The sequence below is a fragment of the Macrosteles quadrilineatus genome, unplaced genomic scaffold (assembly GCF_028750875.1).
Source record: "Macrosteles quadrilineatus isolate MER2022 unplaced genomic scaffold, UCM_ALF_1.0 Scaffold_5__1_contigs__length_97177068, whole genome shotgun sequence".
Taxonomy (NCBI): Eukaryota; Metazoa; Arthropoda; class Insecta; order Hemiptera; family Cicadellidae; genus Macrosteles; species Macrosteles quadrilineatus.
The window spans coordinates 27,645,449-27,670,393 of NW_026542598.1; the positions used below are offsets into that span (position 1 = coordinate 27,645,449).

Here is a 24,945-nt window from a genome sequence, read left to right on the forward strand (position 1 = left end):
ATAATTAATTGATTCAACCCCCTAAATTAATCGGCCTAGTAAAATAGTAGACTTAAATATCAGAGACAGGTTCTGTGAAACAGTAGACATTAAATACAAACATTTACGCCATACATAGATAAATTTTTCATCCATTCACATAGAAAAATACAAAACAATTTAATACGTAGGAATAAATTTCATTAATCTGCTCTTTTTTCAAATACTTTTCAATGACATGTCAATGGAACCGAGACTTTCGTCTATATTGGCATAGCAACAACATATTACCAAGAAGAAACACAATAAAAGCACAATAAAAGTTAACAGCTTTTAGTAAAATGTATCTTGAACGGTTCTTAGGATATTGTGCAAGAAAAATTTGGATGTGATATTGAATTATTATTTGATGTTTTTTTCTAGCTGTCGTACGCTGACACACATCCGATGTTCACTAGCCATAACTTCCCTAACTTTTTCCGTGTGGTGCCTAGCGAAAACGCCTTCAACCTTCCAAGATTAAAACTCGCCCAGCATTTCAATTGGAACAGAGTGGGTACCATCTATCAAAACGAGCCCCGCTACTCGTTGGTAAGTCAGAAAATTTATAATATTTACATTTATATGGATATAATTACACACACATGATTATTCTTAAACTAGCAACAGAGCCCGTTGTAGTTAAATACAACGGTCCCTAGAAAGTACAGTAGTACATAATATATGCCCTCGTAAGTATCTGAACAATTATTTTTAAAGAATGAAATTGTTTAGAAAATAAACAGATTTTCTAAAAGAGTAAAATAATGAAAAACAAATAAAATTTTACAAAAATATTTTATTTACAGTATTTCTTTGTAAACAAAATTCTTTGTAAAGACTTCATCTGATTGTTTTAATAATCTTCCTTGTTCTTTGCCAGGGATAATTTTAATTTTTATGTCTTCAAATCTTTTAACCCTTGATATTGCTTCAATTTATTTTTATGAGCTGTTGATTCACGTCTGCCAGAACATGTTTTACTTTTTCTATTTTTTGATGCACGGCCACGTTTTGATTTTGGTAAGATTATATCCTCTTGATTCTCAGGCATACTATTGTTCTATCAAAACATCGTAATGCCCAGCATCCACATTTCCCGAGAATCGTAGTTTATAGATCGTTGTGCCTTCACCAACCGTTACAAAATAATCCAATTTCTCAGCATATATTTTAAATTGGCAGTCAAAAACTCTTGCTGCAGCTTCGATTTTGACATTACCGGCGTATTCCCCATCTTTGGTCATCAAATTTCTGTATTCCGTCGCGTTTTTTACTTCTAGTCTATATGTCTTATCCCCTACGATCAAAGGACAATAGTAGTCCCAGTTATTGACGACTTCATCAACTACCGTGGATCGTATATCACTGTATCTGGATTGAGATTTATGGCATAACAATGAGACACTTCTAAAGAAACAGTTTCCATCACCAACCATGTAGTGAAGAGTAAAGTTATTCATTTTTCAACTAATGTAAAATATTTAGTTTATAATTAACAGTTCAAAATAACGAATATTAAATACTATTTTAAACTGTGAATTATAAATTAAATTTGAATAATTTATAATTGACAGTTTAAAATTATTATTTTTGGTTATGAAATCACTTAACTTAACTTAACTTACTTAACTTACCAAATACTTATTAATGGTACAGATTAAAAATATCACTTTAGAAACACACTTTACGGACCTCAACCACCAATTCAAATAGTAAACAACTAAATGTAAACAAAGAAAAATCAAGGAAATAACAATAAAACAATCAGCTGTTAAACTATAGGTTAATACATGTGTTCCATATGATCAGATGATGCATACTGGCTAGCCCATTATTACTACCATAAAGATTTTTAGATTATTCATACCGACAAATGTATTACTACCATAAATAAATAAAACTCAAACTTTACTAATTATTTGGAAATCTACACAGATTTTATTGACCTATTAATTAATAAAATCGGTCCAGTAGAACTGTAGATTTAGTTGTAGAAAGTTAACAAAAATCTCTCCAATTCAATATTTTCTCACCACAATAAATTAGGAGGTTGCTAAGCTTTTTTGCAAATAACTCTTAAATGGTGAGGAAATTGACCAAAGTGGAAGGTGATATTCTGAAAGAGAATAAAATTTTCTACAAAGTACTCTTCGGCGTTTTTTTGTAAATATTCAAAAAAGGCAACCTAAAGTTAACTATAAATTGAAATTTTAAAATATTAACTATAAAAAAAAAACAGTTTTTAATGTATTTTTGCTTTTTATTCTTTATTCACCACAAATATTTAATAAAATCTAACTTTCATAATTATTTGCAAATCTACACAAATTAGGCTTTCAAACAATACATTAGTTAACAAAATCGGTCCAGTAGAAGTCTAGATTTAGTTGTACAAAGTTTAACAAAAATATCCCTAATTCAGTATTTTTAACAACTAAAAATTTGGAGGTCACTTATCTAATTTGACAATAACTTTTAAATAGTGAGTAAATCGTAGAAAATGCACGTGATATTCTGAAAGAAGATAAAATTTCCTACAAATACCTTGTGTGTATTTCTTGAAATTATTTAATAAAGGCAGCCAAAAGCTGGCTACAAAAATAAACTTGAAAATAAAAACCTGAAAAACAGTTTTTAATGTATTTTTGTTTTTATTTTTCCACCACAAATATTAAATAAAATCAACTTTTCATAATTATTTGCAAATCTACATGAGTAAGGCTTTCCAATGACTCATTAATTAACAAAATCGGTCCGGTAGAAGTCTAGATTTAGTTGTACAAAGTTTAACAAAAATATCCCAAACTCAATATTTTCTCATTATTATAAATTCGGAGGTTGCTTAGCTTTTTTGCAAATAACTTTTAAATGGTGAGGAAATCGACCAAAGTGGAAGGTGATATTCTGAAAGAGAATAAAATTTCCTACAAATTGATATCATACACTTCTTGGAAACACTAAAAAAAGGCAGCTAAAAGTCGCACCCAAATAAAAAGTGTGAAAAACACCGTTTTCAATGTATTTCTTATGGAAAACATGTTTTTTTGAAAATTTTCACCATAGATCATAATAAAAACAAACTCTCATAATTATTTGCAAATCTACACGACCTAAGCTTTCCAACGACCCATTAATTAATAAAATCGGTCCAGTAGAACTCTAGATTTAGTTGTACAAATATTTTTAAAACTGAATTATATATAGAATAGATAGGTCTACTAGTTTTCATCAACCTAAATGATTGCTGATTTTTAACAGGCTCACAATCGCCTAGTTGCGGATTTGGACTCGATGAACTTCACGATAGCGGAAACACAAAGTTTTGCCAACGAAGTTGCCTCTGCTATCCTGAAGTTACAGGAGAAGGACATTCGTATTATCCTCGGGAACTTCAACGAGAGCTGGGCGAGAGCGATATTCTGTGAAGCTTACAGGTTTGTTAATTACTACAAAAACACGTAATATTTAATAACACGAATTGTATTTATGTTAATTAAAGTGTTTAACTATGCTAGTGGCGAATATTTAATATTATAGCTCTAAACTGTATGTCAATAGCAACGGAAATCCACTCAAACATGTTCACCAACGCGTTCATAATCAATATTTACTTTGAAATGTTGTGCACGTATTTACATGGATGTTTATGTAAGCAATGTCTACTAACTGTATAAATAAAATTAAACTTAGTTTAAACTCAAGGCCCAGACATTTCTTGGAAGGTAATTGTTGTTTGGTGATGAAATAAAAATTGAATAGACTGTTTTGAATCGTAACTTATTCCAGATAATCAGGCAATACTCTAATTTAGGCTGGAATAATGTATTTATTCATTTGCTCTAAGTGAGACTAATAATCTAAATAATCTAATGAATAAAACACGGTACTGCTTGTCAGCAGTGACCTGTTTAATGCCACAATATTGATCACCGATGGTTTCTGGATTTGTGATAATGTCTCGAACCGATAGTTTGTACTCCAATGAGAAAACTTGTATTTTATTTAGGTGATGGTGTATTTCGTATTGGGAACTCTATGAGCAATATGACTTTAAGTATTTCTTTGCCGTAGTAAAATTAATCTTACATGTACAATGCAACATGTTCGCAGTTAGAAACATTTGACAAGAAAGATTCTATCAACTTTTTAAGTCATAACTTTTAGGGATTTCCCATAAGGAATAAACTAGGCCTACAGTATTATCGTTGGTCTCATGGTATAAGACCTAGTCCCAGGACCGATTGAATTTATTTATATACGTGTTCATTAACACGATAATTTGAGTAAAAATTTGATGTGTAATTTGGGATAAATGTGTAAACAGTGGTTTGTCCGGGGATGCGGAATACTATCCCCCGGAAACCCCTCCCCCCACAGATGAAACGTGACGTCACGAAATATGGGAGCCGTGTCCGCGACTGGAATACTACCCCCCCCCCCTAGCAAAATGTGATTCTATGTAATTGTAATTTTAATTCTTGTCATTCTGTTTGATAACAGAAAAGGCATCCAGGGAATATCATACAGAATTTTGAAATGTTACAGCAAGTTTGGTTGGTTGGTTATGATAGTTTAGAACAGTATGACAACGAAACCCTCCTCGGGGGGGGGGGGGGTAGTTTTCCGGGGGCAGTCTTCACACAATTTTGCAACAAACTTCTATATCATGTTGTAGACCTTAGAAAACTTATAATTTAGCCTTGAAACCTAAGCCTAGCTGTACGCACATTTTTTTCCTTTTTTTAGAAAAACCTTTAAATTAAAATTCCCACGTCATTTCTAATGAGAATGAGTAAAATGTATTAGTTGGCTTGATTGAGGATACATTTTGATCTCATTTTACAATGCTTTTGGCATTTTAATAAAAACCCATGTTATCATGGAAGGTAACACACCGAAGTATTCAAACCTAATATTTTTTTAGGGAATAAATCCGACATTTATAAGGAAATATCTATGTGAAAATGTAATTAGTCAAAGAAAATTCGCATACTCTTTTTCTTGGTGACGTTATTAATAAATTATAAAGTTTCCTTCATTAGTTGCCTTTGTCTAACAGAGTGGGGATGGTTGGACGGAAGTACCAGTGGTTGATCATGGGTACCTACAGTGAACGGTGGTGGCTGGACGAGACAGCTCCTTGCCCGCTGGACCAGCTACAGGCGGCTCTGGAGGGTTGTATACTCACCGATCTGCTGCCCCTAGCTACCAGTGGCGAGATCACCATCTCAGGCATTGTGAGTAATATTGTTTGGATACTGAAGTAGCCGTCCTATATTGACCAGCTGTAGCAAATCGTCATAAAAAAACGTAGCTCAAAAATCCACTCACAGAATGCACTACGGTGTAAAATAATATTTTCCTACAACTGCGTGGAAATGATCACATTGCCTTTTATTTACATATTTTTACTTTATCATACCTTTAAACAGTACGCAAAATAGCTCATTGCCACTCTAGAGCACAAATGGATCATTCCAGCTCGCTAATCAGCTGATCACAGTTGTCATTTCTACACCAACCACAGCCGCTGATCCGGTTTAGTTAACAACCGGTAAGAAAATATCATAACCTAAAAGATTTAACCTTAATGACATAACCCATCTAAAAAGTTTACCTGTGCGTTATTATAAGTTAATTATGTAAAACTGCAGCTTCCTAGTGTATTTAAAGAATTTACAAATATTGTACACTTTTGTAAAACTCTATTTTATGAACTTGGCAAAAAATATGAAGACTTAAGTCGATAAATGGTTCATAGACCTCAAACAATGCTGCAAAATGTAATCGTATTTGTTTACATTATGTTATTTCATTATAACAAATTTTATTGGACAAAACTTAGATCTAAGCGTATAAAAACACGTTTATAAATAACACTATAGTCTATTTCACTATTTGAAATCCTACTTCTGTTTTCGTTATGGCCCCCAATGCTTATCTAGGTTAGCCACAACATTATATTGACCATTCTTAAAATATCATAGACAAAATTATGTCTTTAAAAACGAATTTGAGTGTCTACTATATCAGCAAATAAAAACGTGTCCCCTTAAAAAAAATTATGGATACTATTTGTTCTTGTAATCGTCCTCTTTATTAACATGTTGAATATTTAGTATTCCTCTAATTTTACTGTTAAGATAAAAATATGTGTCTATAAAGTATAAGTATTGGCTTATAATTGAATAATCTATTGGTTGAATAAATATTTATAAAATCTACAATGATACAAGTGGTGGCTGTGTTGATTTTAAAGTTGCTACTATAAAATCTTTACATGGTAAAAATAATTCTTCAAAAGTGTTACATGTAGTTAAACCTTTCGGAAATTCCAGTTGTTTTTACCTCTTTCCCATCCTTTATTCAGAATGATTAACAACTACTTAGAGTCGTAACTCGTAAATCATGCAATGTGCGGCGTGGAGGAGAGACCGGGACTTTTTGTGTTTGGCCCTGAGGGAAATACGGCTTAAAGAGACGTTTATTTACATCCCAGAGAAAAAGTCTACTTTTGTCAGTGAGAAATGATAGTGTAATTTGAAATAATGTTTTTATATACAGATTTTAGGTATCGAATTGTTGTAATAATTTTGAATAATAGTTCAGGGACGAATAGTAAATCTATTAAAAATGTTGCTGTAATTTCAAATTATGTCATATTCTGTAGTAATATTAGAAGTTTTTTTAGTATGCTGGGAGAGCCTAATGTTTACAAGATTGCCAATTAATTAATACAGATAATCTTTTAAGAACATTTATTACGAGTTGGTGACGAGTTTGTATGTAGAATATGAGTAAAAAAGTGTAAATTTGCTATTTAATTTACTGTTTGTATTTCATTAATAGTACGTTTTCAGTTGATCACGGTTTTTTAATGTATGCTATAACAGGTGTGTAATTTATGGCTTCGTTTGGACACTGTCTACTACATGTGCTACCCACACATATGTATCCATGTAAAAAGCTGTAGGGTAAAAAAATAAATAAATAAACATTTCATAAAATATCTGCTTGCATGGAACGTATTTTTAAAAGGCTTGCAATGGTTATTAAGACTGAATTTTAGCCTACTTTTTATGGATTCAAGGATTTATTTGCTTGGTAAATAAAAAATAAATTAATCATACAATTTTGTTTTACAATTAGTGCAAACGCTTTTGCGTTAGTCGTTTACAGGTTCACCATTGTTTTATGTCACCTTGGCGTTAGGTATGGTTAAGTTCGTTTAGGTTAGCTTGGGTTATGTTAGGTTAGGTAAGGTTAAGTAAGGTAAGTTTAGGTTGGGTTAGGTTTGGTAAGATTGGGTATTGGTAAAGGCTAGGTTGGGCTTATGTTGTTTATGCCTATGGGCATTTCAAACAAACCTTTAGACGATCAAATAACCGTCCCCATGTTTTGCTGCAGACCGCAGACGAATACCGGCAAGAGTACGACTCTCGGAGAGGCCAGGAGTACTCGCGGTTCCACGGGTACACGTACGACGGAATCTGGGCGACCGCCTTGGCCATCCAGCATGTGGCGCACAGGATACGTCACGTGAGGAAGAACACAACCGTCATAGACTTCCAGTACCGGGACCCGGTGTGGGAACAGCTGTTTCTGGAGGCTCTGCGGAACACCAGCTTTGAGGGAGTCACCGTAAGTACATTACTACTTCAATGCCAGATTCGCCATGTAAACGGCACCCTTAAACCATGTATCTCAAACGGCAGACTCAGAGCACCAGTTTCGTATAAACAATCAAATTTACTCGTTGGTACTAAAATACGTATACGATGATATTTATGACAAAATACGTCAGAGAAATACGTAAGATATTTATGACTTTATCTTAGTCAAAATTGCACTCGATGTTCACTCGAAGATAATATAAAAATCGTGCCCTTAAGTAAAGCAGAAATTAAAGCAGAAGTTAATTACTGTAAAATTTCTTTGGAAAAGGTTCGATATAAGTCCAAAGTATGTGTAGCATTTACCTTTTCAGCATACAACCAATGTTTAGACAGAAAGATAAAACAATAATATATTTAAAATCTACAGACTGAATTTAGTCCCATTATTTTAACCTCGGTTTCAAACACACTGTTAACACTGTTAACCACCATATTTTCCCAGTAAAAAACAACAAAGCCATTATAGATAAAGTGCAATGCATTTAAATTAGTAATTAGGAAGTGAAAACAATTCGTTATCCACCGTCGCGGCAACCTGAAATTACTAGCCTGCAATTAGCTGTTGTCAATGTTAAACAAACGCGAACAACTAAACGGTGTTTTGTGAAAAGGGACACTCAACGGTTAAATGAAAATTGTAATTACTTTCTTGGATGACTTTTAACAAGGTTTCTATTCATACGATATTGAAATACGTGCTAGTTAAAACGTTTATAGATTGCGTTGTTGTATCTTGAACAATGGTTTACTGTATAAACTTTATTTCATAAACACATTTATTTCAAAGTTACTTAAGATCAATCATTATAAATAGGCTTGCTATATAGAATTTTAACTTAAAATATTTAACTTTTCAAGGTATTTAATACGTATAAGCTTGTAATACAGATCTAATTAGAATTAACGGTTCTCGTTATAGCACAATATATGAAGAAAGATATTTTATAATAAATCATACTGAATATATTACAATTGGAGTATTAACTATTTGTCATAACATGAAACTTCTGTTACAGGGGCCTGTGCGGTTTTACGACAACGAGAGAAAAGCCAACATCATGTTGAAACAGTACCAAAGTACGTTCTCGTGTGTGTGCGATTTTAATGCTATATATTAGAATTTAGTTGCCAATTTTCTGTAACAAAGCTAAAATAGTTTTAATTAATTGTTTCAAGTAGTTTATAATTGATTTTTATATTTTGATCAAATACCAAACAATCTTTGCAAAAGTAGACCGTGTGCAGTGAGGTAAGATTTTAATATTAATAAAACATTTTAAAAGTGAATTATAAGCTTTCACCAAACAAAATAATGCGTTTGACTCATAAATTCTTACGTATTTTTTTTAAATATATCAATCTCTGTTTTGAAAACACCTAACAGTACTTGTTTACACAGTTTTTTAAGTTCAATGAAGATGGGTATACCAAATAACAGCTTAACTGTTTTCTTGTTAATTTTGTGTAATTTACTTTCACACATGACTTCATTTTGGGTGTTTAAATTTGAAAAAGTAAATTTAGAAAATCCATTAGAACTACGTTAAAAGTAGATAATAATTTTAGTATTACATGGAAACTATAAAATCATTAGAATAGTAGATTCACTAAGTTACAAAGTTTCTATCGTCGCCTCTTACATTAAAATGTACATTATGAAATTTACTTTTCCAGACGGGGAAGAGGTGAAGATAGGTGAGTTCAACGGCGTGACTCAACAGCTTGACCTGAGTAAAGGCCAGGGTATCTGGTGGCGGGATGGCAGAGGACCTCCTAAAGACAGGACTCTACAACAGTTCGAGCACTCACATGTTAACTTGGCCATCTACGCTTCTCTGGCAGCTACTGCGTCCTGTGGCATCATCATGGCAGCGGTGTTCCTCGCCATCAACATCAAGTATCGCAACCAGAGGTACGGGATGTTTTGGCTTAAGCTAAAATTTAACATAAAAATATAGACTTGCAAAAGAATCAACCTTGAAAAAGGTGTATCAGGGAAAATATCATGATAACGTAAGCTTATGAGTTTGAAGAAAATAAGTATTACTAGCGTGTAACACTTCTTGAATTTGTTGGATACGGACGATCAAATTTATGAAAGGTGTTATATGTCACGCAACGTACGGTTTTTAAATAATTTTCTTGCAATTCTATACTTAATTGAGATAAATATCAACTTTATCAACATGTTGGATCTAGTACCATTTTATTGCACTATCCTTTACATTTAAAAAACTTAAGTGCAAACAGTGATTTACACGTATAAAAAACATGGTATTTGAAAGGAAACACTTTAGACCAGCATCATTAAATTTATTAGGGGCGAGCACCCTGTTGAATGTGAGTATTGATTTCAGGAGGTTACAAGGCCATGATAAATAGTTAGGATTTATAACCCTATAAAATTACGAAACTTTACTGTAAGCTTATAAATGCTAGGAAACTTAAAGATAAATGAGAGCCTCACTCGTAAGACACCTTACTTTGAAATGCAGAGACTGTTTGCTCAACTATTACTTTTGCGGACCAGGTACATCAAGATGTCGTCACCGCACCTGAACAACCTCATCATCGTCGGATGCATGCTGACGTACAGCAGTGTTATCTTCCTCGGTATGGACTCCCGCCTGACCAGTGAGCATGCCTTCCCTTACATCTGTACTGCACGCGCCTGGCTGCTTATGGCGGGCTTCTCCCTGGCCTTTGGTGCCATGTTCTCCAAAACGTGGCGGGTACACTCGATATTCACCGACGTCAAGCTAAACAAAAAGGTAAGAATTATTCTTCTTATACACGATTTCAACTGTGGAACTCTTACATCAATGACTGTTAATGAAACCACTCAGTAATTAATTTTTTGATCAAATATTACATGTATACATCATTTTTTATTTCTGTACCTGTTGGTATTTATTTGTTATTAAATTGTTCCATAAACAATTTTATGCAGTTATGCTTCTCTGAAATCTAAATTTAAAATAGGCAAATGTATCACTTTTATGTTTTATTGTAACATCACTACGGATCCTAAAGGGGCGTTTTAAACCTTATAAATATTCTAACCAATGAAAATTGAATCTAAATAGAATATATAATCCAAACAAAAAGACTGAATATTACAATAATTTAAATGGTACTTTATCCTGTATTCAAGGCGATGCTATTTCAGGTCTTTCGGTCTTTCTACTACAGTTTTGAGTTATAGTTATTATGCAGATGGTCCAGATTTCAAAAAGGCATATCATTGTATTTATGCTAAATTGTTATATCATAGCTTTTTTTTGATCAACCAGTTTCCAAACTAGGGTGGGTTGTTTATAATTCGTAAATTTACAAGATACTTTTTTTTTAAGATAAATGGTTAACATAGTTTTGCGGTGAGATATGTATATATAACATGCTATAATAGTATCTCTAGTAACCCCTACGATCTTTAGTAAACATTACAATTCAAGATGGTTTAATTTTTCACCTCAATTGCAAAGACTCGAATGACCAACTATTCAACTATGAATAAAAACCTAAACGGCTGGCAACTGTAGTAGCATGTCTTATGATTTAGTCAGTAAACGGTTATTGATTATCCGTTATACCCCTGTGTCACACGAACTGATAAAATCTGTTAGACGAGAACCATTAACAGACTGTCAGTTGATGACCTACTTAATCATTCCTAAACTCCTTTATAATTCCTTGTAATGTATCTATGCACAAAACCTTACTGTGAATAACCGGATTTACTTAGTTTGGCAAAAGTAATGAAACTATTTTTGGTTCGTTTGTTTTTCTAACATAGTTTGTTGCATATTTTTTTTAGATAATACTATATATGTCTAGGGGAGATACGTGTTCTGAAATTCACTATTAGCACCAGTTACGTTACTAATGGTCAACCTAATAATACTTTACTACTCGTTGCAGTAAAAGGTCCATTTTCCTAAACAACTAGGGATTGTGGTTTGTTATCCGGTTTTATTAGGATTTTCGATCATTGATAGTAACCTATTTGAGATACAATATTTCAACTTTGATTGATAATATTTACTGTTTTACTTTACCGTCTTCCGTTTTTACTGTATCATCTTATTGGCATACATATAGTGTATTATTGATCTTGCAAATAGCTAGGATTTATGTCATTTAGAAATTAGATTACTTAACTATGTAGATGCTCATAGTTATGGACTCCTTTCTCATATATCAGGAAAATTTTTTAATTAACTGATTGATTGCTTGAGGTATTGTAAGTATCAGTTGATCAAAATATTAGAAAACTACTTATCAAAACGACACATCTTGTGTTTGGTTTTCGACTAGATGTTTTATTCTGGCAATTAATAATTGTTATCTGATAATAGAGATGTATTAAAGATACCTGTAAACAAAACAACCTTTATTTTGTCCTTAACCAGCTGTTTCATTGTTGATGACCAAGGTCTTACTACCTGAACCGATCTGATTAGTGGTTGATGTGATACTTGTTATAAAAAGGTCAGCCTGTGTAATGTCTTTAACCAGCTTTTTCACTCTAGGTGATCAAGGACTATCAGCTGTTTATGGTTGTTGGTGTGCTACTTGTCATTGACATGGGTATTATGACCACGTGGCAAGTCACAGATCCTTTCTACCGGGACACCAAACAGATGGAACCTTACGTGAGTAAAGTCTACATGCAAAAGGTGAACTGTTGCTAATCGACTTTTACATGTTTTAAAGCAGTCTTATTCAAGGGATTTGGTATTTTAGATAACTCTACAACCAAGTTGATGATTAAAACATAGAATCTGATTTTATAAAAGTGTTTAGTTGATTAAATTGCTAGTGTAATAGGTCTGTAGCCTTATTTTTATTGGTCGTTTCATTGTACTTGAATACGTTGTAAACTATATGTTATACTTTTTATTCTAATTTTAAATTTGTTTTCATTATCAATGAAAGGATTTAATAAAAAAAATTAGTTTCTAAAATAGCTTTTAAATCATACCGTAAGAGTAGTGTTTTTAATTTTTTTTATTAAAGACAGATTTTTTTTTAAATATTCTAAGCTTGGAAAAAGAAACTCATGTAAAAAACTCTAACATTTTGAACGATGTTAAAGTACACGAATTTAACTAAAAATTCACCATGATTATTTCAAGATAAAATACGTATCCAAAAACGTAGGAACCTCCTAACGTAAATAACTCCTAACGTTTTACTATTACTGTAATAGTTTGTAGTCATTGTCAGTAATAATTAGGGTATAGAACAGCAGATTTCTCAAATAAACATAAGAGAATAAAATTATTCAATTTATTATCAAAACTAGGTACACTTTCATACCTACTGTACATCCGTCATGTGCTACACGTTTAGGTGAGAATATTAACGAAATGATTATTTTCAAGAAACTTGTTTGTTTCAGTCGCACCCGAACAGCGAAGACATCATTATAATTCCGGAGAATGAATACTGCCAAAGCAATCGCATGACAATCTTCGTCGGTTCAATTTACGCTTATAAGGGGCTGCTCATGGTACGTCAACTTTGACATTTCTGTTTTCAGTTCAATTAACATAATTACTCATGTATAATTAGGATTCAATGAGCTGTGACTTTTAAAAACACCATAATATTATGAATATACGAGGGTATGGTACACAAGGATTCCATTTTAATACGATTCCATTCCAAAGCAAAACTTCTAATTTACAGTAAATAAAATTTGTTGCTTTTAGATGAACAACATGACCTATTAAATATGAAGATGGAATTAATTATTTTGATCTTGAATTCTCATTTATTTGATACCGGCTAGAGCATCTTTCCATCAGTGAATGGTCTAAACATAAATTAATTATGTTACATTAATATCGTTAGTAAAAATGATACATAACATTCCAAAAAAATATAGTTTAAGTTTTAATTCATCCTTTTCATAGGGTTAGCATAATCCTTGAATTTCTTTTAAAAAATTACAGCTTGATATACAATACCTTCTAAAAGTTTTTATATTGGGTTTCACATTAAAGCTGAAGTTCTTTATTTCACCTTTTGAGTTTCCAAATCACTCAAAAGACCTTCCTTTCACCCCCTTTTGTCACTTTCGTCTCGCAACCTTTCTTAATGCAATTTGCTATATTAAATCATTAAACTTCAAAGTGTCAAAACGGTATTGGGTGGATTTGATACCAAAATCACTGAGGCCAACGATTCTAAGGGCCGGTTTCGGAGCTCGGGACTAACGCTATTCCTGGACTAAAATCCAGTTCAAACCAGTTTTTATTCTAGGACTAAAAAATCGGGTTTCGGAGCTCGAGGATTACGCTAGTCAACGACTAAGTCTATTCCGAGAGTTAACTAGTCCCTGACTTACTCTCATGGGTTTCGGAGTCACGGGTTACTTAATCCTCGAATTAAATGTTATTCGATCGGGTTTCGGAGCCAAATATTTAATCCACAACTGGGCAACAAAGACTAACTCGAGGAATAAATATGGAAAATTTTTAGTCCAGGCGAAGGGCAGGATTAAGGGGCGGACTAACTTGACTTTTGGTGTAATTACTCAATTTGTGAAGTTGTATCTATATAAATGCCAAATTCTTAATCGGCATAAAATTTACTTGCAATTTCATACCTCTTGATATTTTTTCGTAAAATTTTATTTTTCTCTTAAGTATAAGCAAACCCATCTTTGAATGAAACCCGTTTATCTACAATTTATGCTTAAGACTATAATAGGCCAAACGGTCCCTAAAATTAATATTATAAGGTACTAAACGTAGAACTTAAAATAACAATATAACGATGAAAGAAAGAAAAACTTAACTGTATGAAAAAATTAATGTAGGGCCTATCAAATCTAAATACGTATTTAATACGCTTGGTACATAATGTTACATAGGGTTACATGCATTTAAATGGTCCATTTAACGAGTATTTGGGGACGTCGGTTTTACCGAAAAACCCGTTATCCGAACTGGCCTCGGTCCAGAGGAGTCCGGATAGTCTACTGTAATGCAATATTTTACTAAATAATACTTTTAACCAAAACTAACAGTATGCATAACAAAACAAGACTTATGTATTAGTATTATTTTCAATTGAAACTCATACCTAGTATAATAATTTGGAATTTGGGTAAAAAAGAAAATTCAGCCGTGAGCTAACTCGGACAACCTGGATTCTCAGATAACCGGAGCTCAGATGATTGGAAGTTAACTGAAGTTGCTTGGACACCTACTTATTCTCTACTACACATTGTACTTCCAGAGGAATTGTTAAAATACAAAACAATCAGAGAACACAAATACATTCTAAGCAGATAAATTATAACTACGCCTACTCTTAAATTGTTGTAATAATGATAATTTTTTACGGTTGATTTTCATACAAAGTAACAAAGAATAATAAAATATTTCCCTTTATTTTTTATCATCCTACAGTATTCATTTTAAAATAATTGTAAGATCTTAAATAGACAATTATTGGGGTTTGCATTAGGATTACAAAAGTCACAACCAATCTCTAATATCTCAAATGCCTACAGTTTTTAGATTCTCATAAAAAATAACTTGGACAAAGTAAAGGCATATACTAATACATTTGACACCTTATTCTTCAATCGGGAAGTTTTTTTTTTTTTTTATCAAACTTAGCAGCAATAAATAAACCTTCAGTTTTTTTATTTATTTTTTTTATGATGGTTCCCATAACAGGGTTTTTATTTCGGCATTCGTTTTTGAACACGATCTCTTCTTTTAGTTACCATCTTCAGTCAAACTCAAGGAATCATTATCCCAACTGATAAGTGATTAGAACCAGACTAGACAGTAGACGCTAGTGTCGCTATGAGCGCAGTCCGTGAACAACTTTGGCACTGGCAGGTATCGTCTCAAATTCGTCTGTCCGCTGCCACTACCAATACTCAAAAACTAAAATTCCCCGTGATTCCTGCCTTAGTCCTAGAATAAGTAGTCCAGAAGTTGACGAATAAAGTTAGTTTCCGAATAGACTAGTCCGCGGACTAGGGAGTTAGTTCGCGAGCTCTGAAACCCGATTTTTTATTCGATGACTAACTTTATTCACTGATTAAGTAACTCCAGGATTACGTATTCCCGAGCTCGGAAACCCGCCCTAAGTACCTCAACACTGTAGAATTTGAGTATACGACACTTAAGGGCGGGTTTCCGAGCTCGGGAATACGTAATCCTGGAGTTACTTAATCAGTGAATAAAGTTAGTCATCGAATAAAAAATCGGGTTTCAGAGCTCGCGAACTAACTCCCTAGTCCGCGGACTAGTCTATTCGGAGACTAACTTTATTCGCCAACTTCTGGACTACTTATTCTAGGACTAAGGTAGGAATCACGGGGAATTTTAGTTTTTGAGTGGTGGTAGGGGCAGCGGACAGACGAATTTAAGACGATACCTGCCAAAGTTGTTCACGGTCAGCGCTCATAGCTACATTAGTGTCTACTCTCTAGTCTGGTTCTAATCACTTATCAGTTGGGATAATGATTCCTTGAGTTTCACTGAAGATGGTAACTAAAAGAAGATATCGTGTTCAAAAACGTATGCCGAAATAAAAACCCAGTTATGTGAACCATCATTTACAAAAAAAAAAACCTGAAGGTTTATTTATTGCTGTTAAGTTTGATAAAAAAAACTTCCCGATTGAAGAATAAGGTGTCAAATGTGTTAGCCTATGCCTTTACTTTGTCCAAGTTATTTTTTTATGAGAATCTAAAAACTGTAGGCATTTGAGATATTAGAGATTGGTTGCGACTTTTGTAATCCTAATGCAAACCCCAATAATTGTCTATTTAAGGTCTTACAATTATTTTGAAATGAATACTGTATGATGATAAAAAAATAAAGGGAAATATTTTATTATTCTTTGAATGCAAATCAACCGTACAAAATTATCATTATTACAACAATTTGTTGGTTTAACGCTCTAAGAGTAGGCATAGTTATAATTTATCTGCTTAGTATGTATTTGTGTTCTCTGATTGTTTTGGATTTTAACAATTCATCTGGAAGTACAATATGTAGTAGAGATTAAGTAGGTGTCCAAGCAACTTCAGTTAACTTCCAATCATCTGAGCTCCGGTTATCTGAGACTCCAGGTTATCCGAGTTAGCTCACGGCTGAAATATTTGTTATTTAACCAAATTCCAAATTATTATACTAGATATGAGTTTCAATTGAAAATAATCCTCATACAGAAGTCTTTTTTCGTTAGGCATACTGTTAATTTTGGTTAAAAGTATTCCTTAGTAAAATACTGCATTACAGTAGACTATCCGGACTCCTCAGTGCCGAGGCCAGTCCGAATAACGGGGTTTCCGGTTAAACCAACGTCCCCAAAAACTCGTTAAAATGGACCATTTAAATGCATGTAACCCTATGTAACATTATGTACCGCGTATTAAATACGTATTTAGATTTGATAGGCCCTATATTATTTTTTTCATACAGTTAGGTTTTTCTTTCTGTCTTCGTTATATTATTATTTTAAAATCTACGTTTAGTACCTTTTAATATTAATTTTTGGGACCGTTTGGCCTATTATAGTCTTGAGCATAAATTGTAGATAAACGGGTTTCATTCAAAGATGATTTTGCATATATACTTAAGAGAAAAATAAAATTTTAAGGAAAAATATCAAGAGGAATGAAATTGCCAGTAAATTTTATGCCGATTAAGAATTTGACATTTATATAGATACAACTTCACAAATTGAGTATTTACGCCAAAAGTTAAGTTAGTCCGCCCCTTAATCCTGCCCTCCACCTGGACTAAAAATTGCTCATATTTATTCCTCGAGTTAGTCTTTGTTGCCCAGTTGTGGATTATATATTTGGCTCCGAAACCCGATCGAATAACATTTAATTCGAGGATTAAGTAGCCCGTGACTCCAAAACCCATGAGAGTAATTCAGGGACTATGTAACTCTCGGAATAGACTTAGTCGTTGACTAGCATAATCCTGGAGCTCCGAAACCCGATTTTTTAGTCCTAGAATAAAAACTGGTTTGAACTGGATTTTAGTCCAGGAATAGCGTTAGTCCCGAGCTCCGAAACCGGCCCTTAAGACTCTAATATCACATTAGCTGAGGATGAACCATATTGTCATTATAGCATCTTGCAGCATGTTTGATACATGATCATGTCGCAGATATTCGGCGCGTTCCTGGCATGGGAGACACGTCATGTCAGCATCCCCGCGCTCAACGACTCAAAGTACGTCGGCATGAGCGTCTACAACGTTGTCCTCATGTGTGTCATGGGCGCCGCCATCTCCTTCGTGCTTTCCGACCAGCAAGACGCCTCCTTCGTCATGGTCTCCATCTTCATCATCTTCTGCACCACCACCACCCTCTGCCTTGTTTTTGTGCCAAAGGTAAAGCAGGAAAGTACAATCTGATTTTTCCACTAACAGATTTTTTTAACTTTTTGCGAATTTGTTCTTTTGTAAACTGCTGTTAGGGGTTGGCAGATTTTGTGACAAGGATTGATATCGAGGAACTATTTGTTTTTTACTATATTAGGAGTAGTTAGTGTCAAACCCGCCCTTAAAGAGTTGAATAATTTTTGATAATGATATTAACGTTTTCATAGCAGGGCTTTATCAAAATCCATAAATGAAGGCAAGCACATATTTTACACTTTTTTAAATGTATCTATTTGCTCTGGATTTTATTTATAGGTGACTATGGTTTTTATACATTTTCATTAAAATTGTTGAAATAGTTTACGCTAGTGATATATTCCCAAAATGCTGGGACTGAAACTTACTCACTTTTACTCCTGCTTTATTGGGTCTGTAAACTAATTTAGTCTACATTTCCCACAGTTGGTAGAATTAAAAAGAAACCCTCAGGGTGCTATCGACAAACGTATCAGGGCCACTCTCAAACCGATGGGGACCAAAAGAAGAGACTCTTCGGAACTGGAAGAGAGACTGAGAGATGCAAAGAATCAAAATCAAAGATGTAGAAAGATCTTGTTGGAACGGGAAGCTGAACTTCAAGCTCTCCTGAGACGAATGGGTTCAGACGAGACTAGATTAGCGCCTCCACAGCAGGACGTAGGCCAGCTTAGGCGAGATGGTAAGTAAATCAAATTTTTCAATAATGTATGTAATTTATGACACAGCCAAACATGTTACTAACATGACATGTTTGGATTGGAAGAAAAATATAATTTTATAGTTGATACATTTCTAAAATGTGGGGTTACGTTAATATCACTGCTGTTAGGCAAACATAATCTATCATTTACTTTTCATTCGGTTGGTGACAAAAAAGACAATACAATTTCAAACGCAAAAACCGATAAGGAATTCAATACCCTTCATCAAGACTGGGACATTGTCCACATTAGAAACAGAATGTTAACACTTTTACCAAAACCCTGGGCCTGTCAGACCCCATTTGAAAATTATGCACCCCTCTTTGAAACTCACAAACCGAAACCCTGGGCCTGTGAGACCCCGTTTTAAAATACACTAACGCTAGGCTTCTGAGACGGGCATGTTATGAACAGGTGACCTGCCAAAGTCGCGGCACCCACGCAAAATGAACAAACAATATAATATCAACAGGTAGGGGAGGAAAAGGGGGGAAGGTTTTTGGTTAATGGAATCCCCCAAGTAAACAGTGTTGCCAACATGCGTTTGTGAAAATTCCCGTGGGCCTGTCAGATCCGGGGTTTCGGTAAAAGCCTTTTTTAAGGAAGGGAGTCGCATTGATTTTTATTTAATTATGAACTGTGAGCTTGACGATGATTTCTAGATGAGCACCTGACCCAGCCCAACAACACGCGGCTGACTGTATCAGCACCCTCACACACTGAGACTACTGACGTCAGCTCATTGTGCTCTCTCAACTCTTCCCAGGACGGCGAGTATGTCAACCTGATTGACGCTCCTGTGCAGAAGTAAGATATACATGTGTTTGTGGTATGTTGAATGATCAAAGGTGGGAAAACTAAAAGTTTCTGAAGTAAAAAACCTACATTAAATAAGTTTTCCAAAATAACCTCCTGAAGAGTATTCATTCCATCCACGTCGGTCAGCTACATCAATTTTTTTCGTGCCAAAGTTAAACTGCACGTAGTTGGACTGCACGGAATGAAGGTTTTGTACTGCTATTCATCTTAATATCCTAATATGAGAGAGGTGTCATGAAGAAAAATAGGAGTCGTTGCCAATAAATAGTTAATTGGGTCGGGTCAGAAAAGCTTCTAGTTTCACTTAAGAAACATTAAACTGTCTTTAGTATAATCTATTAGTCAAAGATTAATTTTCCAAACCCAAGAACCCTTTTCTTACAGAACGTACCCAAAAATTGTATGCTGAAAATTTCATAACAAAACAAAACACCAAAGAACTTGATAGAATATAAAATACTGCCGGGGGTTTACAGATATGTTTTTAAAACAACTCATAGCACCAAACAGTGACTCAGAAATGTATTTAATCTGTTACTCTACTTCTAGATAGCCTTCTAGATGGATTGTAGCCTTGTTGATCTATGGATTGTCTCCAGAGCTAAAATATACTTTTAAAAATTTTTACAAAATACATACTGTATATATAATGAATTTTCCAGAAAAAAGACCACCTTCGGAAGTAAGATCCCAGCAATAGCGTTGGATGACTCAGTACCAGTGTCTCCTGGTCTAGCAGTGATATCGGAGAGCAGTTCACTGAGAGAGCGGTTACCATCGCCGCCGCCTAACAAGGCAGTTTCCTGGGAGGAGAAACCGCCAACGCCACCCTCCTCAGCCACCATGGCGCTACGGCGACGCTCTAGTGCCACTCGGCCGCCCACGCTGCTGCACACGCCACCCGCGCCGCGCCGCACCAGCGTGCCCGGCCGCCGCACTCACCCCACGTTTGTACACCAGGACGAGTTGTGGCTGACGCAGCGCCACTGCCGCCCCAGATGTTTGCTCAATAACGCATCGCCGCCTGAAGGTATATTTGAGAAGTTAGCTGATGAATATGCCTTCCATATAGTCAAAAGCTTGTTTGTGGGAATAAAAGATAGAGCAGCTCATTGCAACAATTAAATGAAGCCTTGAACATTTTTAGGTGGTGAACTTGAACCCACTTTATTCAACTAACATGTTCTTTTGCTTACATCCGACTTACATCCGAATCAGTTTTAAGCTATCGATGTACCAACCTAAATTTATCTTTAATAACGAACATTTGGTAAACATATTATCTAGAACTTAGAATTTGGTTCAAAACTAAACGAATAAAAGTAGTAACTGTTCGTAAAACAGATACACACCTAAAAAGGAGTAACCTTAGGGTTTTCCATTTAAAAAATATTGCTAATACAGATATTTTCAAAATTCATAATTTATTTGACGGCAATTTAAAACACAAGGACCTAAGCTAGAATAGAGTATGCAATCTCTGACTTTGCACGATAATAAAAGTAAGTTTTAAATTCACGTAGAGCTATAAAGTACTGAAACAATAAGGCTAGAAGTTGATTTAATCATTGCTTATGAAAGTTGTCAAGGATAATTAGGTTTCAGCTGAAGTTAAGCTAGACGTTTTCCTTATTGAAATTCCTAGCTTATTACGCTAGAGATGTTGGTATTGCTTTTTGGCTTTAGGGGTAATACCTGCGTTGCTTTCCAAACACACGAACTAACTATATCAGCGTGCGTTAATTTACTCTCTATACAAAACTAATGGTAAAAAAATTGGAAGAAAGGTAGGCCTACATACCTTTCTTCCAATTTTTTTTATAAATTAGAAGAGCAAACTATATTGTCGTGTTTTGCATACCCCGATCAATTTTAGTACCTAGGTGTTATGATGCCGTAAAAAATCTTGCTTATTAATAGATGTTAATTTAGAATTTCAGTTTTTAATCCAGAATTATGAAAAATCCTTTATATATATATAGATGTATAATACATGTTATATATGTTGTAAAATTTCAAATACTAGTTATGACCCTATAATATGTCGCTAATGGTCAAAATAAACGCGTCCTTTTCACTATTTAGTATTTATCGTTGTATTAGTTTGAGTTTACTTTACATTACATTAGAGTGTTTCAACGTTAAAGTAACTTTAAGTAATTTTCAAGCCAGTTCCAGTTAATTGTGTGCTCTTTTACTTCTACTTCTAACAATGCAATAAAAGATTAAAGAAATTAATAAGATCCAGGCTCTAGTTATTTTATTCTTAAATACGATATGTGACAAAAGAAATGAATATTTCATTTGGTGGAGTTCGAACACTGTTAATGTTAAGACCAGGAACCTAACTTAAAGTTAGTTTACACGTTCCTGACAAATGTAGATATTTCCTCTGTGTACGCAAATTATATCTGTCCCACCTTATTAATTTCCAAGCAACTGTGTGATTTATGAGGTCTAAAAGTATAAGCACGTATTCAACAACATTTTAGCTCATTTGAAAAATTCAGTGGCTAAAGGGGTTTTCAATAGATAAATACAGTTTGTCCCATTCAAATGATTGTCATGTAAATCCCCCCTCCGACATGGGTATGTTTTGTTTGGTAGGTATACTCAATGTATATACCTAGCCTAGCCTAACTTAACCTTTGTGGTTTTTACAAATAGTTGTTAAAGGTGATCTGACCAGGGCAGCACCAGTCCACCTATTACGAAATGAGATAAGATAACAGTTGATAACACTCAATATAGTTGTTTCCACCAATATGTGACCCCGTTATAACTCCTAACTCATTTAAATTTCCTTTATTATAAGGCAAATTTAATAGTGAAGACTCTTAATCAAGCCCTAGGTTTGGTCCCCCGAGCCATGCTTAGTAACCCAAGTTTGCAGTATTTCCTGCACACTTGACCAAAATAAATGGTAAGTGCTTCGAGATGGACTTTTTACACGACCTTACTTAAAGTAGATTTTTTTGAGTGTTAGTGACTGGTTTATGTCAATATGTTACTATATCATCATCAAAACTCATCTAATACTCCTCTGTTCCCCAGTATCGGACGAGGACGTCTCAGTGATCCAGAGGACGGCTTCCGAGCGCAACCGTGACCGTGACAAGTGCTGTCACAGACCTCTGAAGAAGCCTACTCCGGCGCATGTGCAGAGCACCCCCAACGTTCTAGCCGGGGCTGTCTCAGAGGGTGAACTACTTGACCTTGCGATTCTACCAATCTTTCAAAAACTGCTCACGGAGAGGCGTGGAGCCGCGATCGCGTCTTGCCCGAACATTGCTATTAAGTGTGATATCGTAGAGTACCTTTAACAGTGTCCAGTGGCGTTGGGAACTTTACTTTTCAATTGGGTAGTGAGTGTAGTACCGACTCGGTGGAACTTGTGTTACAATAATTGGAGATGTGCATGCGGAAAATGGTCTGTTTTGAAATTGGTTGTATTGGAATTTTAGTGTTATGTCGTCAAAAATGAAAATTATTACCTATAAGGTTTGGAACTAAATTTGTATACTTAGTTGGATATTTTATCGACCTTGATTAAGCTAGCTATTCTAAATCAATAAAACAAAAGCTAGAGAGAATTTGTTTTCCTGTTTGGTTGTGCATAGTGATTATGAGTCTAAATTGGTATCCTAAATTGGAAATTTCAATAACGTGGAATGAAAAACATCTTAAAATAACCTAATACCATAAAGAAGTCTAACAAAAATTTCGAGAAACTATTGCATGCCAACGTAAGCAGATTTCTGAATAGAAATACAGTACTAATACTTAGTTAAATTACATTGCATTAATTTAGTTTTCTTTATATAAATTATACTAACAAAAACCAATGTATAGAACTACAACCTTTTAGGCAAAACCATTACTAAAAATTTTCTGCAAACCCCTCTATTAAAAAAAATTTGCTAAATACTTAATTACATGGGTGATTATTTATTAGAATACAATTTAAAATCAATTTCGAAGCAGCCCATTATCTACATCATGCACATGACAATGTAGTTCAAATGTTGAAAATTTGTATAAAATATTTTTACAAGTGAATGGGACTTGTGCGGTATGAGTGAGTTGTCTCTTTTATTCTGTCTGTAGTCTCTGTATGTGGTTATCGATATAATTTGAATTTTATGAATGCAAGTCGTTGGATGAACATCTCTGTTAAATTTAGTAATTTCATAGTATTTTACAAAAGATGTTATAATATGTGTGATCCGGTCTCTTCACCTTTATCGGTTAACCTTAAATCTCTGATTTGAATCCTGCTGTACCTACCAGCCCGGAGTGCTTCAGGATGATTTACAAATTGGTTGTACTCTTTAATCACTTACTTAAATTGCAATTTTTATTATGTCATGTATGTAAATAGCTATAAGCTTCCCTTTTTGACATTGAATAATTCTTGATAATTGTGATTTTGAAAAAAGTTGTACCAGCCTTATTGTTTATAACTTTGATGAGTTCAATACTCTTTTGAAACATTCTAAATCGTAAATAAAAAAGTCAAATAATAGTTTTTTTTTTTTTTTTTTTTAAGAAGCTGTTTTCAGATTTACTTTTAATTCATTCTAAGAACAACTCTTTAAAATTTTTCCGAACCGTATAAATAAAAATAAATAAGTTAGACATGTATTAAGCAATGGACTTAAAGTGTGTTACGTAGTCATAAAAACACTTGAGTTGTGTACCTGATAGAAATATAATTCGCTATTTATTGTGTTACATACTTTATTGAATTTATAGCCAATGCTGGTTGTGTTAAGAGTGACTGAATCTGTGGTTAACTATTGGTCGTATAGATTCGTTATGTTAATTGTACATCTACTGTAAATATTTAGAAATCGGATACTTCATTAGTTATTCTTGATGTTATTTTATATGTTTGAGTCTATAAATATTTTATTAAATGAGCAATATCAAATTAAAATCGGTTCTACCTGTACGTCTTGTGTCATAAAACAACGAAAACTAAAAGAAATCTAAGTATATGGATTATTATTGTTATTACTATTTATAATTTTCGTTAGATCAAAATTAGTTTGACACCATCAGTATTTGGCCTTTAACCCTCTAAACATACAAGAATATACAGACAAATAGGATGCTATATTCTAAATTACTGTTGTCGCTTAGGAATTTAATCTGTGTGTAGAAACTGGGAAAGCTTCAAACTACTGTTCTTAGTTTTGAAGAACTTCTTGATATTAAACCAATGTTATTTAAATTTGATATTTATTATGACACCCTATTATTGTTTCACTACCGGAAACATGATTGTTGATATCAAAGATGAAATGTATA

General features: G+C 33.9%; 1 protein-coding gene across 2 annotated transcripts in view; it reads left to right on the forward strand.

The window, feature by feature from the left end:
* Positions 1-23,473, forward strand: part of LOC128995003 (gamma-aminobutyric acid type B receptor subunit 2-like) — a 123,647-nt gene extending 100,174 nt beyond the window's left edge. For both annotated transcript variants that reach the window (XM_054419867.1, XM_054419868.1), the window contains exons 5-18: positions 403-570; positions 3,280-3,455; positions 5,081-5,258; positions 7,429-7,662; positions 8,714-8,774; positions 9,372-9,609; positions 10,228-10,468; positions 12,230-12,352; positions 13,102-13,212; positions 17,858-18,082; positions 18,536-18,791; positions 19,476-19,620; positions 20,295-20,662; positions 22,687-23,473. In XM_054419867.1, the coding sequence (XP_054275842.1) occupies positions 403-570; positions 3,280-3,455; positions 5,081-5,258; positions 7,429-7,662; positions 8,714-8,774; positions 9,372-9,609; positions 10,228-10,468; positions 12,230-12,352; positions 13,102-13,212; positions 17,858-18,082; positions 18,536-18,791; positions 19,476-19,620; positions 20,295-20,662; positions 22,687-22,955 (2,793 nt within the window). In that variant the 3' untranslated portion in view covers positions 22,956-23,473. The remainder of the gene's footprint in view (positions 1-402; positions 571-3,279; positions 3,456-5,080; positions 5,259-7,428; positions 7,663-8,713; positions 8,775-9,371; positions 9,610-10,227; positions 10,469-12,229; positions 12,353-13,101; positions 13,213-17,857; positions 18,083-18,535; positions 18,792-19,475; positions 19,621-20,294; positions 20,663-22,686) is intronic.
* Positions 23,474-24,945: the final 1,472 nt, after the last annotated feature.